At 43.8% G+C, this 19,190-nt stretch overlaps 1 protein-coding gene across 8 annotated transcripts; it reads right to left on the reverse strand.

The window, feature by feature from the left end:
- Positions 1-4: 4 nt before the first annotated feature.
- On the reverse strand, positions 5-19,097 carry LOC149359063 (splicing factor, proline- and glutamine-rich-like). Of its 8 annotated transcripts, none has more exons than XM_089571271.1 (7): positions 18,603-19,097; positions 16,158-16,459; positions 13,991-14,286; positions 12,956-13,010; positions 11,306-11,421; positions 7,025-7,080; positions 5-526 (listed from the first exon to the last, which is right to left on the reverse strand). In XM_089571271.1, the coding sequence occupies exons 1-7, from the start codon at positions 18,966-18,968 to the stop codon at positions 332-334; spliced, it is 1,386 nt and encodes a 461-aa protein (XP_089427397.1). In that variant the 5' UTR covers positions 18,969-19,097; the 3' UTR covers positions 5-331. The 8 variants fall into 8 exon arrangements, with proteins under 8 accessions (XP_089427397.1, XP_089427396.1, XP_089427394.1 ...); XM_089571270.1 differs by having other exon boundaries at positions 5-529; XM_089571268.1 differs by having other exon boundaries at positions 5-529; positions 11,261-11,421; positions 18,603-19,096.
- Positions 19,098-19,190: the final 93 nt, after the last annotated feature.

Here is a 19,190-nt window from a genome sequence, read left to right on the forward strand (position 1 = left end):
CAACTGCGCACCCAGTACTATCATTTTATTACATGACCAAAATTATGAGATTACAAAGTGAAATGGATCATGGCAAAATAGTGTGACACAGTTAAGCTCTATTTATTTGGGACACAAATTGACGACTTTTCCTGCTTTCATGTTTACGCGAATAAATGTGTGGATGTTGCGCGGAGGTTGGCGGAGCCTTCATGCTTCGCGCGTCGACGACTCCCATGTGACTGCTCAGACAGCCATGCACCCTGCCTTGTTCACGTAATGCGCGCCACACTGTCCGTGCAGCAGCAACCAGAGCAGGCCAGCGGAGCGTAGACGTGCTGACACCGAGGCTCTAGTACCGGCGTGCGCGCTTGGCCTCCATGTCGTAATCGGCGCGGTCCAAAACGTCCCGGCGCATCATCATGTCTCGCAGGCCTCCCGGGGCGTTGCGGCCGCCGTTCATGACGCCCGTGCCCAGAGACTGCTGCGAAGGCTGCTGGCCAGGGCTTCCTTGGCCACCGATGCCTTGCTCGAACCGGGACTGCCGCTGCTTGACAAACAGAAGCCCAGCGTACTGTTCAGTGCACGCTACTGGCACACTCGCAATCGGGGCTGGTCTGGCCGCGTTCACTCTACACCAGATCCGTGCGCTAACGCACCCCTCGACTTCAGATCTGCGAACAGTACTCGTGCACTGTATTTGCATGCCACGTCTGTGTCGTGCATTTCACAACCACCCAGTATCATCATCATCATCACTACCACCGCCATTATCAAGTCAAGGTTGATATCATTTTAGTAGCAGGATTTATTACCAAATAAATGCTGTGCATTTATCCCCTTCCACCATCCCATGCCCAAGAAAAAATTACCTTGCCCATGAAAAATACAAAAAAATAGACTCAGTCGTAGCTTTAATAGCCTTTGCTGCAGAAAACCTATAGAAGATTTAGCCAGTCAGACCATGAATACAAGCTGCAATTACTTTTTCAAAGAGACAGTGCACAAAGCAGTGCTCTGTAAAGCCACAACTGACTGTTTCCTTCCTCCATTCAGTACTGGGGAACACAGAAAAATGGGCAACTCAAAAAAAGTCAACGCTTATCCGGGAAAGACTATTCTTGAGTATGTTCACTATCCATACCATTATTCAAGCATGCTCTTCTGACAGCACTACACGTGAACACTTTTTGATGTATACATGGCACACTTCCCACAAGGGTCTTCCATGTTACACATTTTGGTTTGTTATGACAGCACTCACAGTTACGTAGGGGATGGACTGGCATTCCAGACAAATTGTGGGAAGGAGGGAGCTACCAGATTACTACAATGAAGCTGTCGTGTGTATATACTACTCTCCCACTCCAAGAGACAAGATGCTTGCAAACTGACAGCAAGGTCCAATGGCTACAAGACCAACGACAACAATGCACGTGCCCAATTAAATGACGGTTTCTACAGTACAAAGCTAAACACATGCTTGCATGATTGTGTAATGGAGACGCCAACAGTAAAACGTGCCCCATCCCGTGGCTATCCTCCGTGGGGAAACAAAAAAGCCCTGCTGCACAATACAATTATAACTGCATGTGTCTCCTCAATATTCTATCTTCAATTAATCTGCCATTACATCTGTGACTTATATGAGTCCCCACTTACTATATCTAAAAAAAATAAATATATATAATAAATGTGTACAACAAACAAAAATATAGAACAAACAATACTGCATTGGATGCTCACAAATGTGCATTCACCTGTGGGGGTTAGGCACTTGAAGGGACTACCTAGCAGCTTTTAACGCAGTGAAAGAACTCCTTATAAAAATAAGGGGTTCCAATCTATCTAGCACTACATGAATAGGTTGTAAAAATGTTAATGCATGATTTCTGACAACATTTGATGCTGCGTACAAAGCCTGCACAACTGCAGCATATACCTTTCCATAATCACACAATACTGCAGCATTTCCCAGTCATGTTGGCGTCTAATTTAAATGTGTTTATATATATATATATCCTTGGCCTTCCCCTCAATGGAGTATAGACCCCACATTTTTGCTTGCGCATTTTCTTTATTCATATGATGTGACAGACATTAGTACATATGGAGCACCCCATAGTATTCGCCTACGACCGCTACTTAAGTTATAAATTTCTTCTTTATGCTGATTCGGTTTCATCAACCGAATGATAGCACAATGCGTAGTTGGTATCTGCGTCACAACGGCGTCTCTCATAGCCTTAGTCGCTTTGGGACGTTAAACCCCATAAACCAACCAACCAACCAACCAAGGCAAGAAAAAAATTGCAGTACAACTGCTGATATGCCGTTTATCATTCCAGCTCTAGTTGTAGGCTGGTCTAAGCGTTGCCTCAAGTGACATGAGCGCCAACTACATGTCACAGCCATTGTTCGGTTGATGAAACCGAAACAGTATCAAGAAGAAATTCATAATGAATTATTTAGCGGTTGTAGGTGAATAACACACGGTGATCGATGTATTCTAATGTCTAACGCATCATTTGAGAGGAGAAAACACGCAACTAAAATTTTATGTCTAGTGTTTAGTGAAGTGAATAAAAATGTTTTTTCTTCCTTGTTGAATTACTTGGCTTGCTAATTCACTGCATTTTCACGGAGCAGTTATCTGGGTGAACATGCAGCACAAGAACCAGCTTACGAATAAGCTAGACAGTCAGTTGCCAAGATCAGCAGTGTCCACAATAATTTTCATATCGGGGAATGAAACCTGCTGTAAATGACAAGGTCCGCTGATGGCTAAAAAAAGAACTCTCTCCTCTGCTATGTTCCAGACAAAAAGAAATACTGTCCATAAATACGATTCGTCTGAAGTTTCTGACTGCATGTAAAATCCGTATTACTTGTACCATATAGAATGGCATGATACATGGCATCTGGTTCATGGTACGTTTTTAAGAATTATAGTTTCAACCTTTCAGCAGTTTCTCTGTTGCAATTACTCTGGCTTGATTTGGCAGTACATCCACGTATTCAGTCAGCTGCAGTGCTGTACATTATTCATAATTCGTGTAACCTTAGAGGTTCCACAGTATCCGGTGACACTGCATCCCAAGGGATCAATATCCACGATTAACGAGCTGAAAAAAAGGCTGCTTTAAATATCTGTTGAATGGCAGTGTGCTAAGCTAAAAAGCAGCTGCTGCCATTTGATAGGAAAAAAGAGTAATTTAACATAGTCAGGCCAGAATGAAACTAGAAAACACATATGCCGTACTTTTATAATTTGCTGAGAGATATTCCTTTACAACCAGACTATGAATAAGTACTTTGGTTAACCTTTTACCAAGAAAACTGAATGAGGTTAGGTGTACACTGCAGCTGCAAGTAGACATAAAATATTTTGTCTTGCTGACATGTACTGTTCACGTTTCTTCAGGCCTGACTGTACAATTGCTATTTTTCGAACTGCACAGTTCAGAACAGCAAGCTTATCCATATATGACTGTGGCCCTCAGTCAAGTGCACACTGCAATGTGGTTTTTTACATGACATCACGAAGTTGAACAATAAAAGGCTGCACCCCTCCCCCTCAATATTATGAAAATTAAGAGGAAAAAAAAAAAAGGTGTGGCTATTGTAGGAATGCAAATAATTACTCTCTGGAACATAAACCACTGTAAGTAACATCAACATACCTTATGAATTTGTCTACATGTGTATTCTGGTTCCTGGAGATGTCAATACTTACACATTGAGATCAAAAGAAAACTTGTGGGCTGCATTGTCCATTTATCATGCTATCATTACAATTAATGACACTATGAAAATGCTCACTATCCTTCTCTTGCTATTTTGATGGCCAAGAAAATAAAGACCAAACAGCCTGTCACACTTTGCACATACTGCTTGGCACAATTGGAGATTATTTTGAAATGATTAGCCACTTGATCCTCAGAATGGAGAAGGAAAAAAACAAAACAGAACAGGATAAATCACATCGCCATTATTTTCATGAAACGAAAGTAAAGTGAATGAAAGTGAATAAGCAATATCTCTGAGCAAATTTCCCTAGAGCAATATTTCTGTACAAAGCCAGATAAATGTGTAGCAAAGCTGTTCTCAGGATTCTTTACGCTGGCAACAACTGGATGCACGCAAGAAAGATTGAAACTCACAAACGCTTTCCGCTTAACAAAAGCGCTTATACAGAAAAAGAAAGAAAAAAAAGGAGGGGAAACTATTTGCACTCTGAGGAGCTTACTACTTGCAATATCAAGCCCAAAGTACCCAAGGGATTAAAATCCACACCCATGTGGCCAGGCGAAGTACTAGACTACAGCCAAACAGCCTACACTGCATCACTTCCCAGAGCTATGAATAGCGTAGTGCTTGCAATTCACATCCAAAATTTGTTTACTGTGAATTTGTCTCTCAGTTTTGCAAGCATATTTTTCCAAGTAAATAAGCCACCAATCCATATTTTTTAATCTTCAGCTGCATTTCATCCCTGCATCACTTTGTGTTGGCACTTTGTTACAAAATCCTTTGTGCAGAAAAACTATTTCCCGCCCCCACCTGCTACGGGATATGCAACTCACACCACAGCTTGCCAACATCCTTGGTCTGCACTATCAGCAATAAATGAAACACGAACAAAACAACAGAAACAGGAATGGCGAAATGATAAGATCATACCCAGGGGAAGCTCAATACTAGCGCAGGGATCTCACATCAAAGACATGAAGGCTGAACTTTAGAAGTGTTAATCAGCTTTTTATGTCCCCTCCAGGAGCTAATACATTTTTAGGGGGATTTTAAGTTCTCTAGTTCGAGTTATATTTCTTGCTGATACATAGTACATCACGGACCAAAACATCAAATGCTACCCTAATTCAAGCTGAAGATGAAGTCAGGAAATGTGACCACAATCCCAGTTCTACAAGGTTCAAAATCCAAGATGAGTAAATGAAAGTGATGGTTCGCTTGCCATGCTGAACACATGCCAATCCACTAAAAGCGATGAGCAATGTAAAATACCAGCAGCATGCCACAATGGGCAAGTGCACATAAGCCAAGAGTGCATCATGCTACACAAGCCAGCAATACAACATGCTACTGTCCCGCTTCATAAGCACTTCCTAAATGCTCCCCTAGATTCCATACAAAAACCCATACAAGAAGTTTAGCAAAGCATTGCGAAGGATCAGACACTTACAATGAGAAAATGCTTAAGTAATAAGTTTTATTTGGCTGCTCAAAGCGTTGTAATGGTCTGGAAAGGGTGCGTTTTCAAAAGCATTCCTTGTCATGTTGCAGTCTTCGTTAGCGCTTTGTACCAAGCCTCAAGATACAGACTGTAGTTAGCACCGTCCGTATTAGTCTGTAAAAGCGAAGCTCTTTTTAGTGCAAATGCAAGTAAAGGTGCGAATCTATTAACCTGAAGCAAAAGACTGTACGCAACTTCACAACATCACAGTTACTACGACATCTGACTGAACATGTCAAAAACTGCATCCCAAACTTTTACAAAACCTTAAGAGTAGCGTGTATTTCTAGGTCACTACCTATAACTGTATTTCCTCTATGCTGATATAAACTCTACAAGTAAAGGCTTGTTCCTCTTGTACTACCTTTCAGTGTACCAGTTTCAGTGACAGTACAAGTGTCCTAAAATGCATACAAATATTAACCCTTCTGTAGTGTTAATTTCTGATCACACTATATTCACTTCTGTTTAGAAGATACAGGAATACAAAAAGGCGCAAAAATATAACTACTACTCAAAGCTAATTTATTTCACAGCTTTGGCACACAAATTCACGGTTGAACTTTTTGGTTTACACCAGGGAACAGCTATAAAAATATGGTAAATTAAATTTTCTAAATTATTCCGGTACTATTAACAGAAAAGGGGCATGGTGAGGCAGTATCAGTGTTGGATTAAATTTCACAGCTGTGCATTTTCAGGCACTACTCTGGTACCTTCCCCGCCTCTGCAGAACCGGAGACAGCGCTTTTCACCAGACGTTGTCTTCTTGCAAGCACAGCTACTAGGTTAGGTACATTTCTGCACTGCGTGCATAAGCGTCACGCATAAGCGTTAAGAAAAAGTGTCGCATTCTGCCTGCCACAGAAATCAGCGCAGACCATACGATCCCCATCCTCTCACTCAACCCTGCCCAAAAACTCTCTGACAACACAACCCGATTTTTAGAAATACACTTCAATCTGCATTTTTGTCGGTCGATTACTGCATTTAACATCGACTGCTTCTTCAAATGGCAATATAGTTTCTTTCAACAAGCTCGGCTGCATGTACAATTACTTTAAATTACTGTAAATTGACTTGTCGTGCTGAGAAAATGGCCACACAGGAATACATTATATCAATGGAGAAAAAAAAAGAGATAATTCATCTGTAGGCAATGATATTTGCCAAAAAACAGAAAGCTCTGTGTCATGAAATAAACACTGAAGAAAGACTGCCGAATCAAAGGTAAAGGCCAAAAAGTCCAACCTCTAACAGTACTGATGATCATTGGCTGACTTCACTATCTGTGGCCCCAAAATTCAATCAAGCATTTGAGAAATAAAATGTGCAACCAATAAGGATAAAAGACTTCACAAGCATCAGTGTACAGTCATAATTCTGCAATGCACACAATAATTGCCAGGTGTAAGAGTCACCTAAGGACCAATGTATTTCTGCCTGCCCTCAGCAAAAAAAGATAACTGACCTAGCACTACAATTTTGTATCAGTGTACAGTAGTGTTACATCCTCTTCAGCTAGCTGCAGCTTTCAGTTTTCTGTGTTCCTTCACAAGAGAAATAGTTAAGCTCAGCTAAATTAGCATGCAGCAAATATCTATGCAGTAAAAATAATGATACATAATAACAACGATGTATGTTCCATGAGACATGAGCAGGGTGGTCAATTCATGCAATCATGCTTGCAGACAATTCCATGGCATGAGAGGAGAGCATTAGACGGAAAGCATGAGCCCGAGGATTACTGACAAAGCAAAGCACGAGTAAAAAAAAGAAAGAAAAGCTCACCGCCGCTCCAGCACCTCCAGGTGGTGCCCCATCACGGTAGCCACTTTCATAGGCAGCTGAAATGGAGCAGAGAGATACACCGCATTCTCACTCTCTCCTACAACAGGAAACGCTATCCAAGTGCAGTGTGACCATGACTGAAATGCAAGCTTCACTTGTGCCAGGGTGGAAGAAGTAAAAATGATTTGATTATATCGGGGGGGGGGGGGGGGGGGGGCGACTTTTCCCTTCTATTATGAGATAAAACAAGGAGGATCACACTGGAATAATGCAGTACAGAAAAGCTTCACACACCAGGCAACATTAAGAATATGTAATGATTAAAAAATTGGTATCTGGGGTTTAATGGGGGACACTGGTCTCTTTGAGACCAAAAAAATGACCAAAAAATCGATTTTCAGAAAATGACATTTGTGGAATCAACAGCTATTGTTTTCCAACTGTACCAATTTTTTTTCTTCAAGAAATCAATATTTTGACTGTAATATTAAATTCACATCATCGTGTGGGCTGAATTTATGCAGGAGCAGACAATTTAATGGCATGAAAATTTTGGACATCTGGCTGTCTTAGTATGTCGATATCTGAACATCTAGGACAGATAGAGATGTCCTATTGTTTGCTAAGAGAAGCTGAAGGCACAGTGTGTGCAATAATCGAAGCAGATTTGTTCAATCGCACTTCAAAAAATTATAATTTTGCAAAGTTTATCGATGCATTACATTCACACCTTGAACATTGATATTCCAAGTGCTGTAAAATTAGTAACGAGGGTAAAATGGAAAAATGGTTTTGACTATTGCACTCTTTACTCACCACACTATATAGCCATGGATTAAAAATGAGTTTTTATTGAGCAATTTTTTTTTTTTGCACAGGGATACTAATGAATGACTAATTAAAATTATCTTCGGAACAGACTGATTTATGGGAAAGGTAATTTCATTGCTGAAATCAGTATAAAAAACTGAGCAAGGTGGTACAGTTTCATTAGGATTGGATAGAAATAAGGTAAGCAGGTCTAAGACCAGTGTCCCCCCTTAAGGACCTGAAACCACACAAGGGCTATGAAGGTGCTGTAGTGGAGGGCTCTACAACAACTTCAACCATGTGGGGCTCTTCAACCAGCACACTGTTTTTTCACTAGGCCCCCACCAAAATCCAGAGACCCTGGGATCAGCAGCCAAATGCCAGCAGCAAGATAAGCCACCACGTCAGGTGTGGCTTATCTGCCTAATTAAGGAGAGCCCTAATTGAACAGAATGCCACACTGCAGAATGATGGCCACTTTGCAGAGAAACAATGCTAGAAATTCTTTAACTTCACACAGCTTTTCTGGCTTCCTGTATGGTCATTTAAGTCACATGGTCACGAGAGCACACACTATCAATATGATCGACTAGGCTTTGACGTGAAACCGGCATGTTCGGAACCCTTTAAGGGGGGGACGCGGCTTTCAATACCAACACTTATTTTCTTATAGGTTTTGTTTTGATTTATTGGGGTTTAACGTCGCAAAGCAACTCAGGCTATGAGGGACGCCGTAGTGAACGGCTCCGGAAATTTCGACCACCTGGGGTTCTTTAATGTGCACTGACATCGCACAGTACACGGGCCTCTAGAATTTCACCTCCATCGAAATAGATTTTGATGAATTTCTATGAAATGTTTTTCGCATGTTAGTAATGCTTTCAAACCTAAGCAAACAAAATTACAGCATTATATTCTAAGAACCTTTTTTTTTACACAAATTCTTACTCTTCTACACCTTGTGGAAAACCTGCGCACTGGAAAAAATGTGGTACCACTTTCCGAATGCATGCGACACGTGACGACAATCAAGATCTTAATATTTTTTTTCCTGCGCACTGGAAAAAATGTGGTACCACTTTCCGAATGTACGCGACACGTGATGACAATCAAGATCTTAATTTTTTTTTTCACCATAAAAAATTTTTGTTTTATATGAAGGAGTTGGCACAGACATGCCCAAGCTGCAAAAAATATGCAACGCCAAAAATCTACAATCTATCAAAACAAAAAACCCAAAATTGTAATTGCATACAGTGGAGTCCTGTGGGTGCAAAAAAACTAACGGGGCAATACAGACAGAACCGTTGTAAAGAAATTTAGTCCACAAGGTGAGCATCTAGTCAGATAACCGCAGGAAAACGTCGATTTTTCGAGAGCTTTCCCAATATGCAGTGCCACTGTGATTCATGCAACAATTCTTTTAGAGTACTTCCTGGTGGATTTTTAACAATGAAACTCATCAACAGAAAGGAAAACAAGGCATATAAGCGGATATAATGATCAAAAAAAAGAAATGTCTTTTTTGGCCACTTTTAACAATTCGAAAGCTGCGTCTCCCCTTAAAGGTATATAAACACCAAATTTTGCTAGCATGGTTCTTTTTCAATGCTGTGTAAGACATTCCTACGCATGGGACACGATGCAGAATTTTCCTATGACCGCTAAATAGCTCACAATTGGATTTCTTCTTTCACCTGTTCTAATTTTGATTTCAACAGCTAAACAATGGATATGACGTCAAAAGTCAGTAAAGGTCATGTGAGGCATGCATAAAAAAACTGCAATATAATCAATACTTCTTCATTCACTGCGATTCCAGCTTACGAAGCAAGTTGGGTTTAGGGTCGCCGTGAATTAAAACGATGAAGCAGCGATTATATTGCACCTTTTTTTCATGCCTCGCATGACCCATGCTTACCTCTGACATTATAGCCACCACTCAGCTGTTGAAACTGAAATCAAAACAGGTAAAGAGAAAAAATTCAATTGCAAATAACCTAGCAGTCGTAGGTGAATATAATGTTGTGATCCATGTCCAGTAATCCCTCGTTATAACGAAATCACTTTACTCGAAATATCGCTTTATTCGAAATTTCTTCCAGTCCCGACCCTAACGCATGCATTTCAAGCCGCATTACTCGAAGCGCACGAAGAGCTTGACCCGCTTAGAGCGAAGTGGCGAGCTGAGGCATCGCCACCGCCGAGCGTAGGCATCGCCGCCGTGGCGGCGAGCGACCCTTTGAGCATGTAGTGCCAAATTAATACCGCCGACGAATTAGACTCATGCAGGCATAGAACAGGCCACAAAAGTACCAAACCCACGATCGATGACCTGCCTAGTAACGGGCACCAAGAGAGTGTAGAGTGTCTTCTGCTAAGCGGGGCCAAATTCCATGGTGCAGCACGCCCGAACAGTTAAATCTCGGTCGAAAGCGCATTCCTGGTGTTCCCCGTGACAGAATCTACACGAAAATAAAGTTTTCCTCGCGCTTTGCGATGCCAGAAAAAAGCGGTGTCTTGCTTGCGGAAAAGTGGCCAGTTATGCTCGATTCGACTAGACAAACGGTCTAAATGCATGGTAGGGTCAGTGAATTTTGTTGTTACGGCGGGGACACATGTGCGAAAAGAGAGCGCGATTCACCGCGGCATCGATGCGAAACCAGCTAGGCTTAGCGGCAACCAGGGCAGTCAGAGAGCAGCGTGCAGTTTGTCATCCGGCATTCCTGCAGGCGGCGTCGTTGCCGAAAGCTCCACTCTTCACAGGCATGCTGTCGTTGCTCGAATCTAGAAGGCAGACTTTATGGTAGCATGGCTGCTTTGTATTTTCCTAGTGCGAACGTGAAGTAAGCCGAAACTGCCGGCCTGCGCCTGGATCCCGTCTGGATCACAAAAATGAGCTAAAGCTTGTTCTTGATATAGATAATAAACTCTGGTATAAGAAATTTGAAAACTGTATCACCTTTGAGGATCGCTGACCAATACTGAGTTGCTGGTAGAAGTAAGAAATGTGATACGAGAAAATTTTGTAGCGAAAACTACATTGGCCACGAACTTGCGATTTCGCTGTGGCAGTGCTCCGAGGAGGCACAGAGACCGACCTTGAGCCGTTGCCTAGCAACCGCCGCAGCTGGCGGACGCCGCGCGGCGTCATCCGCCAGCTTCCTCGCAGTTGTGGCGCAATTAAACCTCGACTGTTGTAGCTTTTTTTTGAGCGGTCGCTTATATCGAATTAACGCTTATAACGAATTTTTTCGCCGTCCCGCTGACTTCGCTATAACAAGGGATTACTGTATACTAATGTCTTACGCACCATTACAAAGAAGGAAAACGTGCAAACGAAAATTTGGTGTCTATACTCCTTTGGCACCTGGCCCTGTTCCTATAAAAGCAGGGGGAGGACTAGGGCCAGGCCATGCCGCTCACCCATGGCCAATAGTCCAGGGGGCGGTGGCGGCGGTGGCACACCACCTCGGAACTCTTCCTCCCGTCGTCGGGAGCGCATCTCTTCCTCTTGCCGCTGCTGCTGGAAGAGCGCCTCCTCACGCCTCCTCCTCTCCTCTTCGCGTCTTCGCTCTTCCTCCCGTCTGCAAGGAGCCACACACACACACACACTGCTTTGCCTCGTTCATTCCTGATCAAGCGCACCATTTGCCCTCCCCAGGAAATTTTAATGGGAGAATGTGCACCACTTATACGCCAGGTTTAACATACTGGATAATTTCTCCTTGAGAACAGAGGGCACCACGACACCATGGTAGAATGCAATGCATCACAGACGGCAAGGCTTTTTCTCACGTACATGACCGCCTATTTGAACTGAGGTAAACATGTGTCCAAGTGAGCCATAAACCTCATTGATATGTAAAAAAAAAAAATGCATTATATAAAAATGCAATAAAAAATAGTATTATCTGGGAGAATGTATGATCCAATTGGCATAAATTTCGCGAACAGAACTGCTGAACGGTGCACAAAGACATTTATTAATAATTTATTGATAACTGCCATTGATACTGGCAGTTCAATACTAACGAACAGCATTAGTACAGTTAAAAATAGAACAATTCAAGCGTAGAATCTTTTTTTTCCCAGTAAGTTGTATCTAGTTTATAAAAGGAAGGCGCATTTTAGCAGATCTTTTCGTTATTTCCTAACAAGAGAAGCTACGCAAATGCATTCTGCCTCAAGTCACACTTGATTTAAACAGTGAATATTTTAAAGTGCAAATTCAAAAAAAAAAATTAGCTTTTGGTCAACTTTGCCTGCCCTCCCCCGCTTAGATCAGGCGGGTTGGGCAACAAGTTTCCCAGATAATACGGTTTTCCCTCGAATTAATAAAAAAAACGTTACCAACACTGTTTGACTCTATTCTCATATATTGACACCCGGGGAAGATGGGAAGAAAGCAAATTAGCAAATGCTCTTCAAAAGGCTTTAGTAAAGCAAAACGAAATGCACATCAACAATGGCAGAACTCAGAACTGCATCACTGCACAGGAGCTTAGAAGAGCAGAAGAAGAGCATGCTTTTCACAATGTAACCTTGTGACCTCAGCGAAAGTATGCTGCAGGAAATGTTTCACATATGCATCAAAATGTCTGTGTTTGGGTGGAGTTGTAATGCTCTCTATTTTAAATTTAATGCTGACTGCTAGCAGCATGCTGACACATGGCGTATGCCCACCTGCATTCACTAACAAAACAAAATCCATAGGCACTAGTGAACTTCTACATGCTCTCACCTACAACAAAATCTGCTCTCAGCTTGGAACAAAGTCACTGTTGCTTTCTGCTTAAATCCGTGTGCTCTTCATTCTTCACTAACGGGACACCACAACCAAATGGGCAGAAATCCATTTCTTTCAAGCACACCCCAACATGGTCCCTTTTTAGTTGAACCAATCTATTGTTCCTCACATATCGCATGCACTACCTGCAAGACAATAGTACACTCAAACACAGTGGTGATGAATCCATATTGTGGAGCAGCAAAGGCGGCCACAGGTAATCTGTGCTTTCAATCTGTGCGCCCACTTTTGGATTTCGGAAATGGAACATGGAACAACTCCCAAGGAACACCGCGTGACATTTTAGCTTGCTCATGCACAACAATACTGACCTCATCTCTCGCTCCCGTGCTATAAGGCTGCTCTGTTCCTCCATTCTTCGGAGCTCTAGAAATAGACAGCACCATAATTTGTCAGTCACAAGTCAAAAAAGAACAGTCATGCCAGCCTGCTTAAGCCCTGCTTAAGCACTGCTTAAGCCCTAAGCCAACAAGTGGGTGACTTAGGGCTGGTGGCAACATGTGACACTTGACGTGCATGATAGTAAGGTCAGGTATCTCAGTGCCGCACACAGGCAGCAGTGAAGGTGCCCTGCTTTTTTCACATCAGCAAGAAAGCTTCTTCACGAAGACATACATTCCTGCAAGACGGCTTTTGGGGTGCGCTTTCTTGCGTGGAAATGTTTGTATGTTTTTCTTTTTGCACGACAGTGCCACGCAGACACCCTGTGAGTGCCACTGAGTAGGGTTGTCGGGGTTCGCGACCGCTGTAAAAGTTCCTGAATTAAGTGTATGGGAAACAGTTTGTCTTAAGCGGATTTTTCTTGCACTGAATCCTTAAGAAACCAACCAAATGGTCTTGCATTGTTTACCTTGTCAGATAATTCCTCTTAACCGAATTTGTCTAAACGGAAGTCTATTGTATATAGCAAGAGACACAGGACTATTGCGAGAAGAGGGGTCACAAACCAATGGGGGGCAAAATGCTGCAGCCAGCTGCAATGTCACAAAAGCAAGCAAAAAAATGGTGAATGCTGTGCTAATGGCCTCTGCAAATGATGTCTAGTGAATCCCTACAATAGGACTGTACCTTTATGTGATTACCTCTAAACCATGTCCCTATGACCAATATTCCTCAACTCCATGCATGCTCCCAATTCAGCAGGATGCGTTGTTGGGCAAGTTGGTTCATACTGCATTAGAAAGATGGGATGGGCACAAGGAAAAATCACAAGAATCACAAGAACAATCACTTGTGATTGTTCCTTGTGCTCATCCCATCTTTCTCCCAATCCCAATCCAGGTACCCTGGCCCACTTTCTTTCATGCACGCACAAACAACCGATCAGTTTTGGAGACAATGCTTACTCTCGCGCAGCATGTTCGCCTCGTGCTCGTAGAGCAGAGCCTCCACCTGGTCCTCAAGGGAGCGGCGGCACGAGAGGATGTCCTGCTCAAGTTGGTCACGGCGTGCCCGCTCGTCCTCGTACAGCTTCTTCCAGCGCATGGCAAACTCATATTCAAACGAGCCCATCTCAGCCAGCCGGGGCCCAGCCTCACGCTCCTTCTGGTACTGCTTATTGTTCGGCTGGAAGTTCATCTCTGGCAGGCCATCATCCTCGTCACGCTGCTCCAGTGGCTCCACAACAACTGGCCGAGGGGTGCTGGCCCCAGAGGGAGAGGGAACACAGGCATTACACATGGAATGCAAAGGGGGCAAACAAGCACAGTATGAACAGCACATGCTGGGGACGTGGAACTTGCACAATCTTTGACTCGAAAGTACTGAGGGGGGCATGGGGCTAACGTGGAGCACACATCGTTAACAGGGGACAATAAATACCAAGGCAGATCCGCCAAAGTCTCCAGCAAAGCGACCAACAGACTCCAGGCAAAAGGGGTTATCGTTCAGAGATCCAGCACACACGTGACAGCCTAAGATGGAAAATGCTGAAGACACACAAGTTTCACAAAGCTGGCAAATCAGAACTTGTCCAGCCAAGAAAAATAGCAGCATAATGAGCTCCTAGTGCTTGATTCAGTAACAGACTTTTGTAGCCTACCTATACAATGCAGCATAAAGGGGACACCAGTGAGCGATATCACGTGAACACTACTGCTTAAGTGTGTAAATGAAAATGCCCCTCTGTGGATAATGCCAAATCCTAATTTAATTAGCAAGGAAATTTGTAAAACTGCTTCTCCTTGATTCTGTAGTAGCTTATTCGCAACAGTACACTACGTTAAAAATAAATTTAGCAGTGAAGACAACACAGACGAAAGCAACTACTCTGCAACTAAAGAAGTTAGCCGTGGTCACATATCAAAGCAGCTTTCAAGGCGTTACATATTCATACAGCAGTAACTCAAGCTGCATGCAGTTTTGAAAGCACCAGAAAGCTTTTCTTGAAGGCAGCTTTATGGAGCGTCCCCGATGATCAAAAACTGAAGACAGCCAGTTCACGCCATTTCCTGCTAAGTATCATACAGTTGTGTGTCTTGCCATCAAAAAGTTAAAAAAAAAAAAGCAGCTTGTTATGAATTTTCACCAAGAGGACAAGAAAGAGAGCACAGAAACTAGTTTTTTTTTTTAAACTGCTGGCTGAAAGTGAAGTTTTATGAAAACCTGCAAGAGGAGAAGCCCCCAACCCAGCCAGAAGATCAGTGGGAAAATATGAAGTCATGGCCATGAAATACTAAACAGCTTCTGCACATATGCACACATCCTTCCTCTCCTCACAACTACCTCCTTTCAAGGCTAAGTGAACCAAGCTCGAGCGCTATCATGCTTTTTCTCTACTTATAACCCTACACTACATTGCTCAATTTGCACTTTGAATTTTTGCTTAGATCAAATAAGATGTCATAGCATTTAACAATACAGCACTAGGCAAACCCCAATCAAAGCCCCAGAGCTGCCACCTGTTTAGCATAAGCCAAACTAGCCAATTAACAGCCCTGCCCAAAAGATGGCATGGTGCACCTTTCTGCAATGTGCAGACAGTGCACAAATGCCCCTTACTATACTTGATCCTCAACTACTTAGCATTGGGGGCCCAATCAGGAGCACACCGATCGCATGCTTGGTTCCTACTGCCGCACGCTATTCATCATTTTACGCGTGTTCTAAGATATCAGTGCTTCGACAGAAATCCACCAGCATGACTGTCGTAGAGCTCTGCTACTGTAGACGTTAAACACACTCCTGCACTGAAAAACTGAATGTCTTTTTGCCATGTCCTAAAGATGTTCTAAATGTGTTTCATTCAAAGGGCATCCATAAACTGGACCTGTGAGGGAAACCGAATATGACAGAGTATTATGGTTTCCTCCCGGAGTGCTATTCTTTGCCACTCGTAGCATGAAGGCTTGTGCACACTAAAGCACGCGACACGGACCCCACTGTAATCGTTTCACATGATACTGCTGCTCTCCCAGGTGACCAAGAAAGTGCTAGGGGTTTGGCCTATAAATGGTAAGCATTTAAAAATAAGAGAAAAGGTCCATTCTTGCCACATAATTAATGCCAACTGACCTTGTCAAGATGAAGCACTCCTCGGAGCATCGCTTCAGTGCTTGCTGGGCAGCCTGCTTGCGGGAAAACTCGACAATGCCTTCACCAACCGAGCGGCCTCGATCATCAACAATGACCACGGCTCTCTCCACATCTCCAAAGACGGAGAAGGCAAGCTCGAGCAGCTCATTGGTCACCCACTGGCTGAAGTTCTTCACCTTGAGGGCTGCGGTGTGGGTGGCAAAGCGCACACGCAGCGGTTTTTGCTGCATTGGCATGAAGTCTAAGGCAGCTTTGGCTGCTTCAGCATTTTGTCGGGTGTCCTGCACAAAGCACAAGTAAATGTGAATGGATTTTGAACACAAACAACCATGCTCTAAAGACCTGGCACTCTAAATGACTTCAGATTAATCACTGTCACAATGGTACTCTCCCATATGCCCATTCTCAACCCAAGACTGCTTTCATTTAGGCCCCACGTAAAAGTAGAGTACACAACAAATGAGCTTATGATGCATTATCTGTAAGCGCACAAGGGATAAATACAAATGTTTTCAGTGAAAACGTGAAAGCACTTATTCTAAGCATTCCCAGTCAGAAACAACTATTTTCTTCATGGGAATATGGTGCTTGTCGCACTGACCAAAGCAAGCTAAGCCCATATGTCCAAGCCTACGAAAGTGAACAAAGCCACTCATGATGACGTGATGGGAATCAATTGACTGAAATTTTGAATAGAATGTTTAGCAGTCCAAGTGACACTGTGGGCTGTGAGGTGGCCCAGAGTTGAGGACCTCTGATTAATTTCTACCATTTTGGGTTCTTTAATGCATATTAAAACCTTACCAAACAGACATTTTCGTATTTTGACTTCAATGAATTGCGGGTGCTACAACTGGGATAGAACCAATGACCTGGGCTCAGCTGCTAAACTTTATAGCCATTAGGTCGACTCAGTCGACAATGATCAGAAACGCGACAGGCTGGTCGCAGAGGAATGACAAATCAAAAAAGTTAACCCAAATATGAAATGCAGTGGTGTCGGGTAAACATGCAGTACAACTTCATTAAACACGTGAACAGTGGAAGGCAAGGAGCCTAATCAAGTGGGTTGTCAAGCCTGCCATAACTTGCTGCTTCAAAGTTGAAGGCTTTAGCAGGCTCATTCATTTTTATTAGCGCGAAAGCATTATTCTGATAGGTGAACCCCCAAGCATGATCTTGCCTTCAACTGTTTGTCAGTTTGTGCCAAGTATCTTGCGATGTTTGTACCAAAAGAAGTAAATAAATAAAAACAACACAAATAAAGATTAGTGCGACAGAGTAGAACCCATGGTGGCGTGAACAGATCAGCTTCGCTAGCCAGTACTCAAGAGCACAAGGCTATCACCGCAGCCAAGCACACCTCGTGTTAAACTGCAACGCTCTTGCACTGTACATTGCACATCGTCATCTTCATCAACTTCTACCTGCGGCGCTGCGGCGAAGACAGAGAATTCTCTGCCTTCGCCGTTACCGTTCATGCAATTCTGCTTTCACATGTTTACAGAATTTAGGCAAAAATTCTGTCATTTTTATTTTTTAAGTAAAAAATTTTCTTAAGAGGGCCTTCTTGCATAACCACTAAAATAAATGAAATGAACTTGAAAAAAAAAAGTCGCCAATTAAGCTGTGGGTAGACACTGTAATTCAGTGCGAAGCTATTATAGGATTTATGGATGTTGGTATGGGTGCCTTGATATCGGCTTTGCCTGTTGGGTTTTTGCGTTAGACAAGCAATGAGCACAATGATAGTAAATACAAGCGGCTTCTCCTCATAAAGGAACTGATTACACTGACTGACTGTTAGCCCAGGTGACGTCCCTTACACATCTTGGTGTAAAACGCATGCTCTCAGAGCAGACATATTGTCGAAGAACAAATTTGAGCGTGCAAGTTAAATAATGTGTATTCTGAACAGCACAACAGTGACCGTAAGGAATCTCACAGCCCATTCTTGTTCACCCCAGTGTGTTGCACATGCACGCTGCAAAATGAGGAACACAACTTTCAAAGGTGAAAGGCACTCAGTGCCTTATTTTTGAGCATTTTGATCAGTGATGATTTATCTAACGAGCGCTTGAGAAATGCATGCCTTCAAACCACACAGGCGACCACAACCACTGTTTTAGCTCTCAGCTACTTTTCTTTTGCGGCCCGCGGCAGCCCGCGCCATTTGAACGCATGTCACCACCCACGACTGTCCTGTCAGTTTCACGCCAAGGCGGTCGGCTTTGCCGCACATCACCCTTCGGTCACACCGATCGGATAGGGCGGATGCATCACATATAAGAATTTCACGGCGCTCAGTGGAACCGGCCTCGTAACTGTAGTTTGCGCACGAATCCGATCAACGCGCACTAAAATCAAGGCCACTCCTGCCGGCACCGAGTCAACCACGCCGCCGGACGCCATTTTTAAACGTACCAGCTTGACGAAGCCGAAGCCCTTGGATGTGTTGAGGAAGATCTCGGCCACTTCGCCGTAGTTTTCAAACAGCTTGCGGAACTGTTCCTCGGTGAAGTTGCTGGGCAGGTTTCCCACGAACAGGCGGCACCGACCGGTGAACTTCTTAGGCTCCACGGTGCGAGTTTCCAGACCGGTCGTCGGGCCGCGCAAGTACGAGAGCTGCTCCAGCACCGAGTCCGCCGCGGCCATCGGTCCGCGTGGACGCTCCCAACGGCCCTTGGGCGGCTGCGGACTATCGCGGGCGGGCAGGCCCCTGGACTCGGCGGCGCCCCAACGATCACCCATCGCCGACTGTGCCGGCGCCATATTCATCCTGTCGTTCATGGAGCGCTGAACCTTCCGCACAAAGGGCGCGATGCGAAGCCTGCTTGCCTCCTTCTGCTCGAGTCAAACCGGCACGGGGGCCAGTGCTGCCAAAGGGTGCTGCTGCGCCGCACGACGCCGGCAACGCAGGCCGAGCATGATTCGACTGCGCCGAGTCACGTGGTCGGCACGCGGCATATCGCGCCTTCCGCGATGCCAAAGAAACTTCCACGAAGACGCATG

The sequence above is a fragment of the Amblyomma mixtum genome, chromosome 2 (assembly GCF_055824585.1).
Source record: "Amblyomma mixtum isolate Tamu chromosome 2, ASM5582458v1, whole genome shotgun sequence".
Classification (NCBI taxonomy): domain Eukaryota; kingdom Metazoa; phylum Arthropoda; class Arachnida; order Ixodida; family Ixodidae; genus Amblyomma; species Amblyomma mixtum.

Bases quoted from the DNA above. Each gene is read 5' to 3' on its own strand.
- LOC149359063 (XM_089571268.1), bottom strand. From the start codon at position 18,968: ATGAACGACAGGATGAATATGGCGCCGGCACAGTCGGCGATGGGTGAT. The intron at 14,287-16,157 runs GTCAGTTGGCAT...CTCTGGGGCCAG, and splicing joins GAGTGCTTCATCTTGACAAG to CACCCCTCGGCCAGTTGTTG. The intron at 13,011-13,990 runs GTAAGCATTGTC...GTCTATTTCTAG, and splicing joins GGCGAACATGCTGCGCGAGA to AGCTCCGAAGAATGGAGGAA.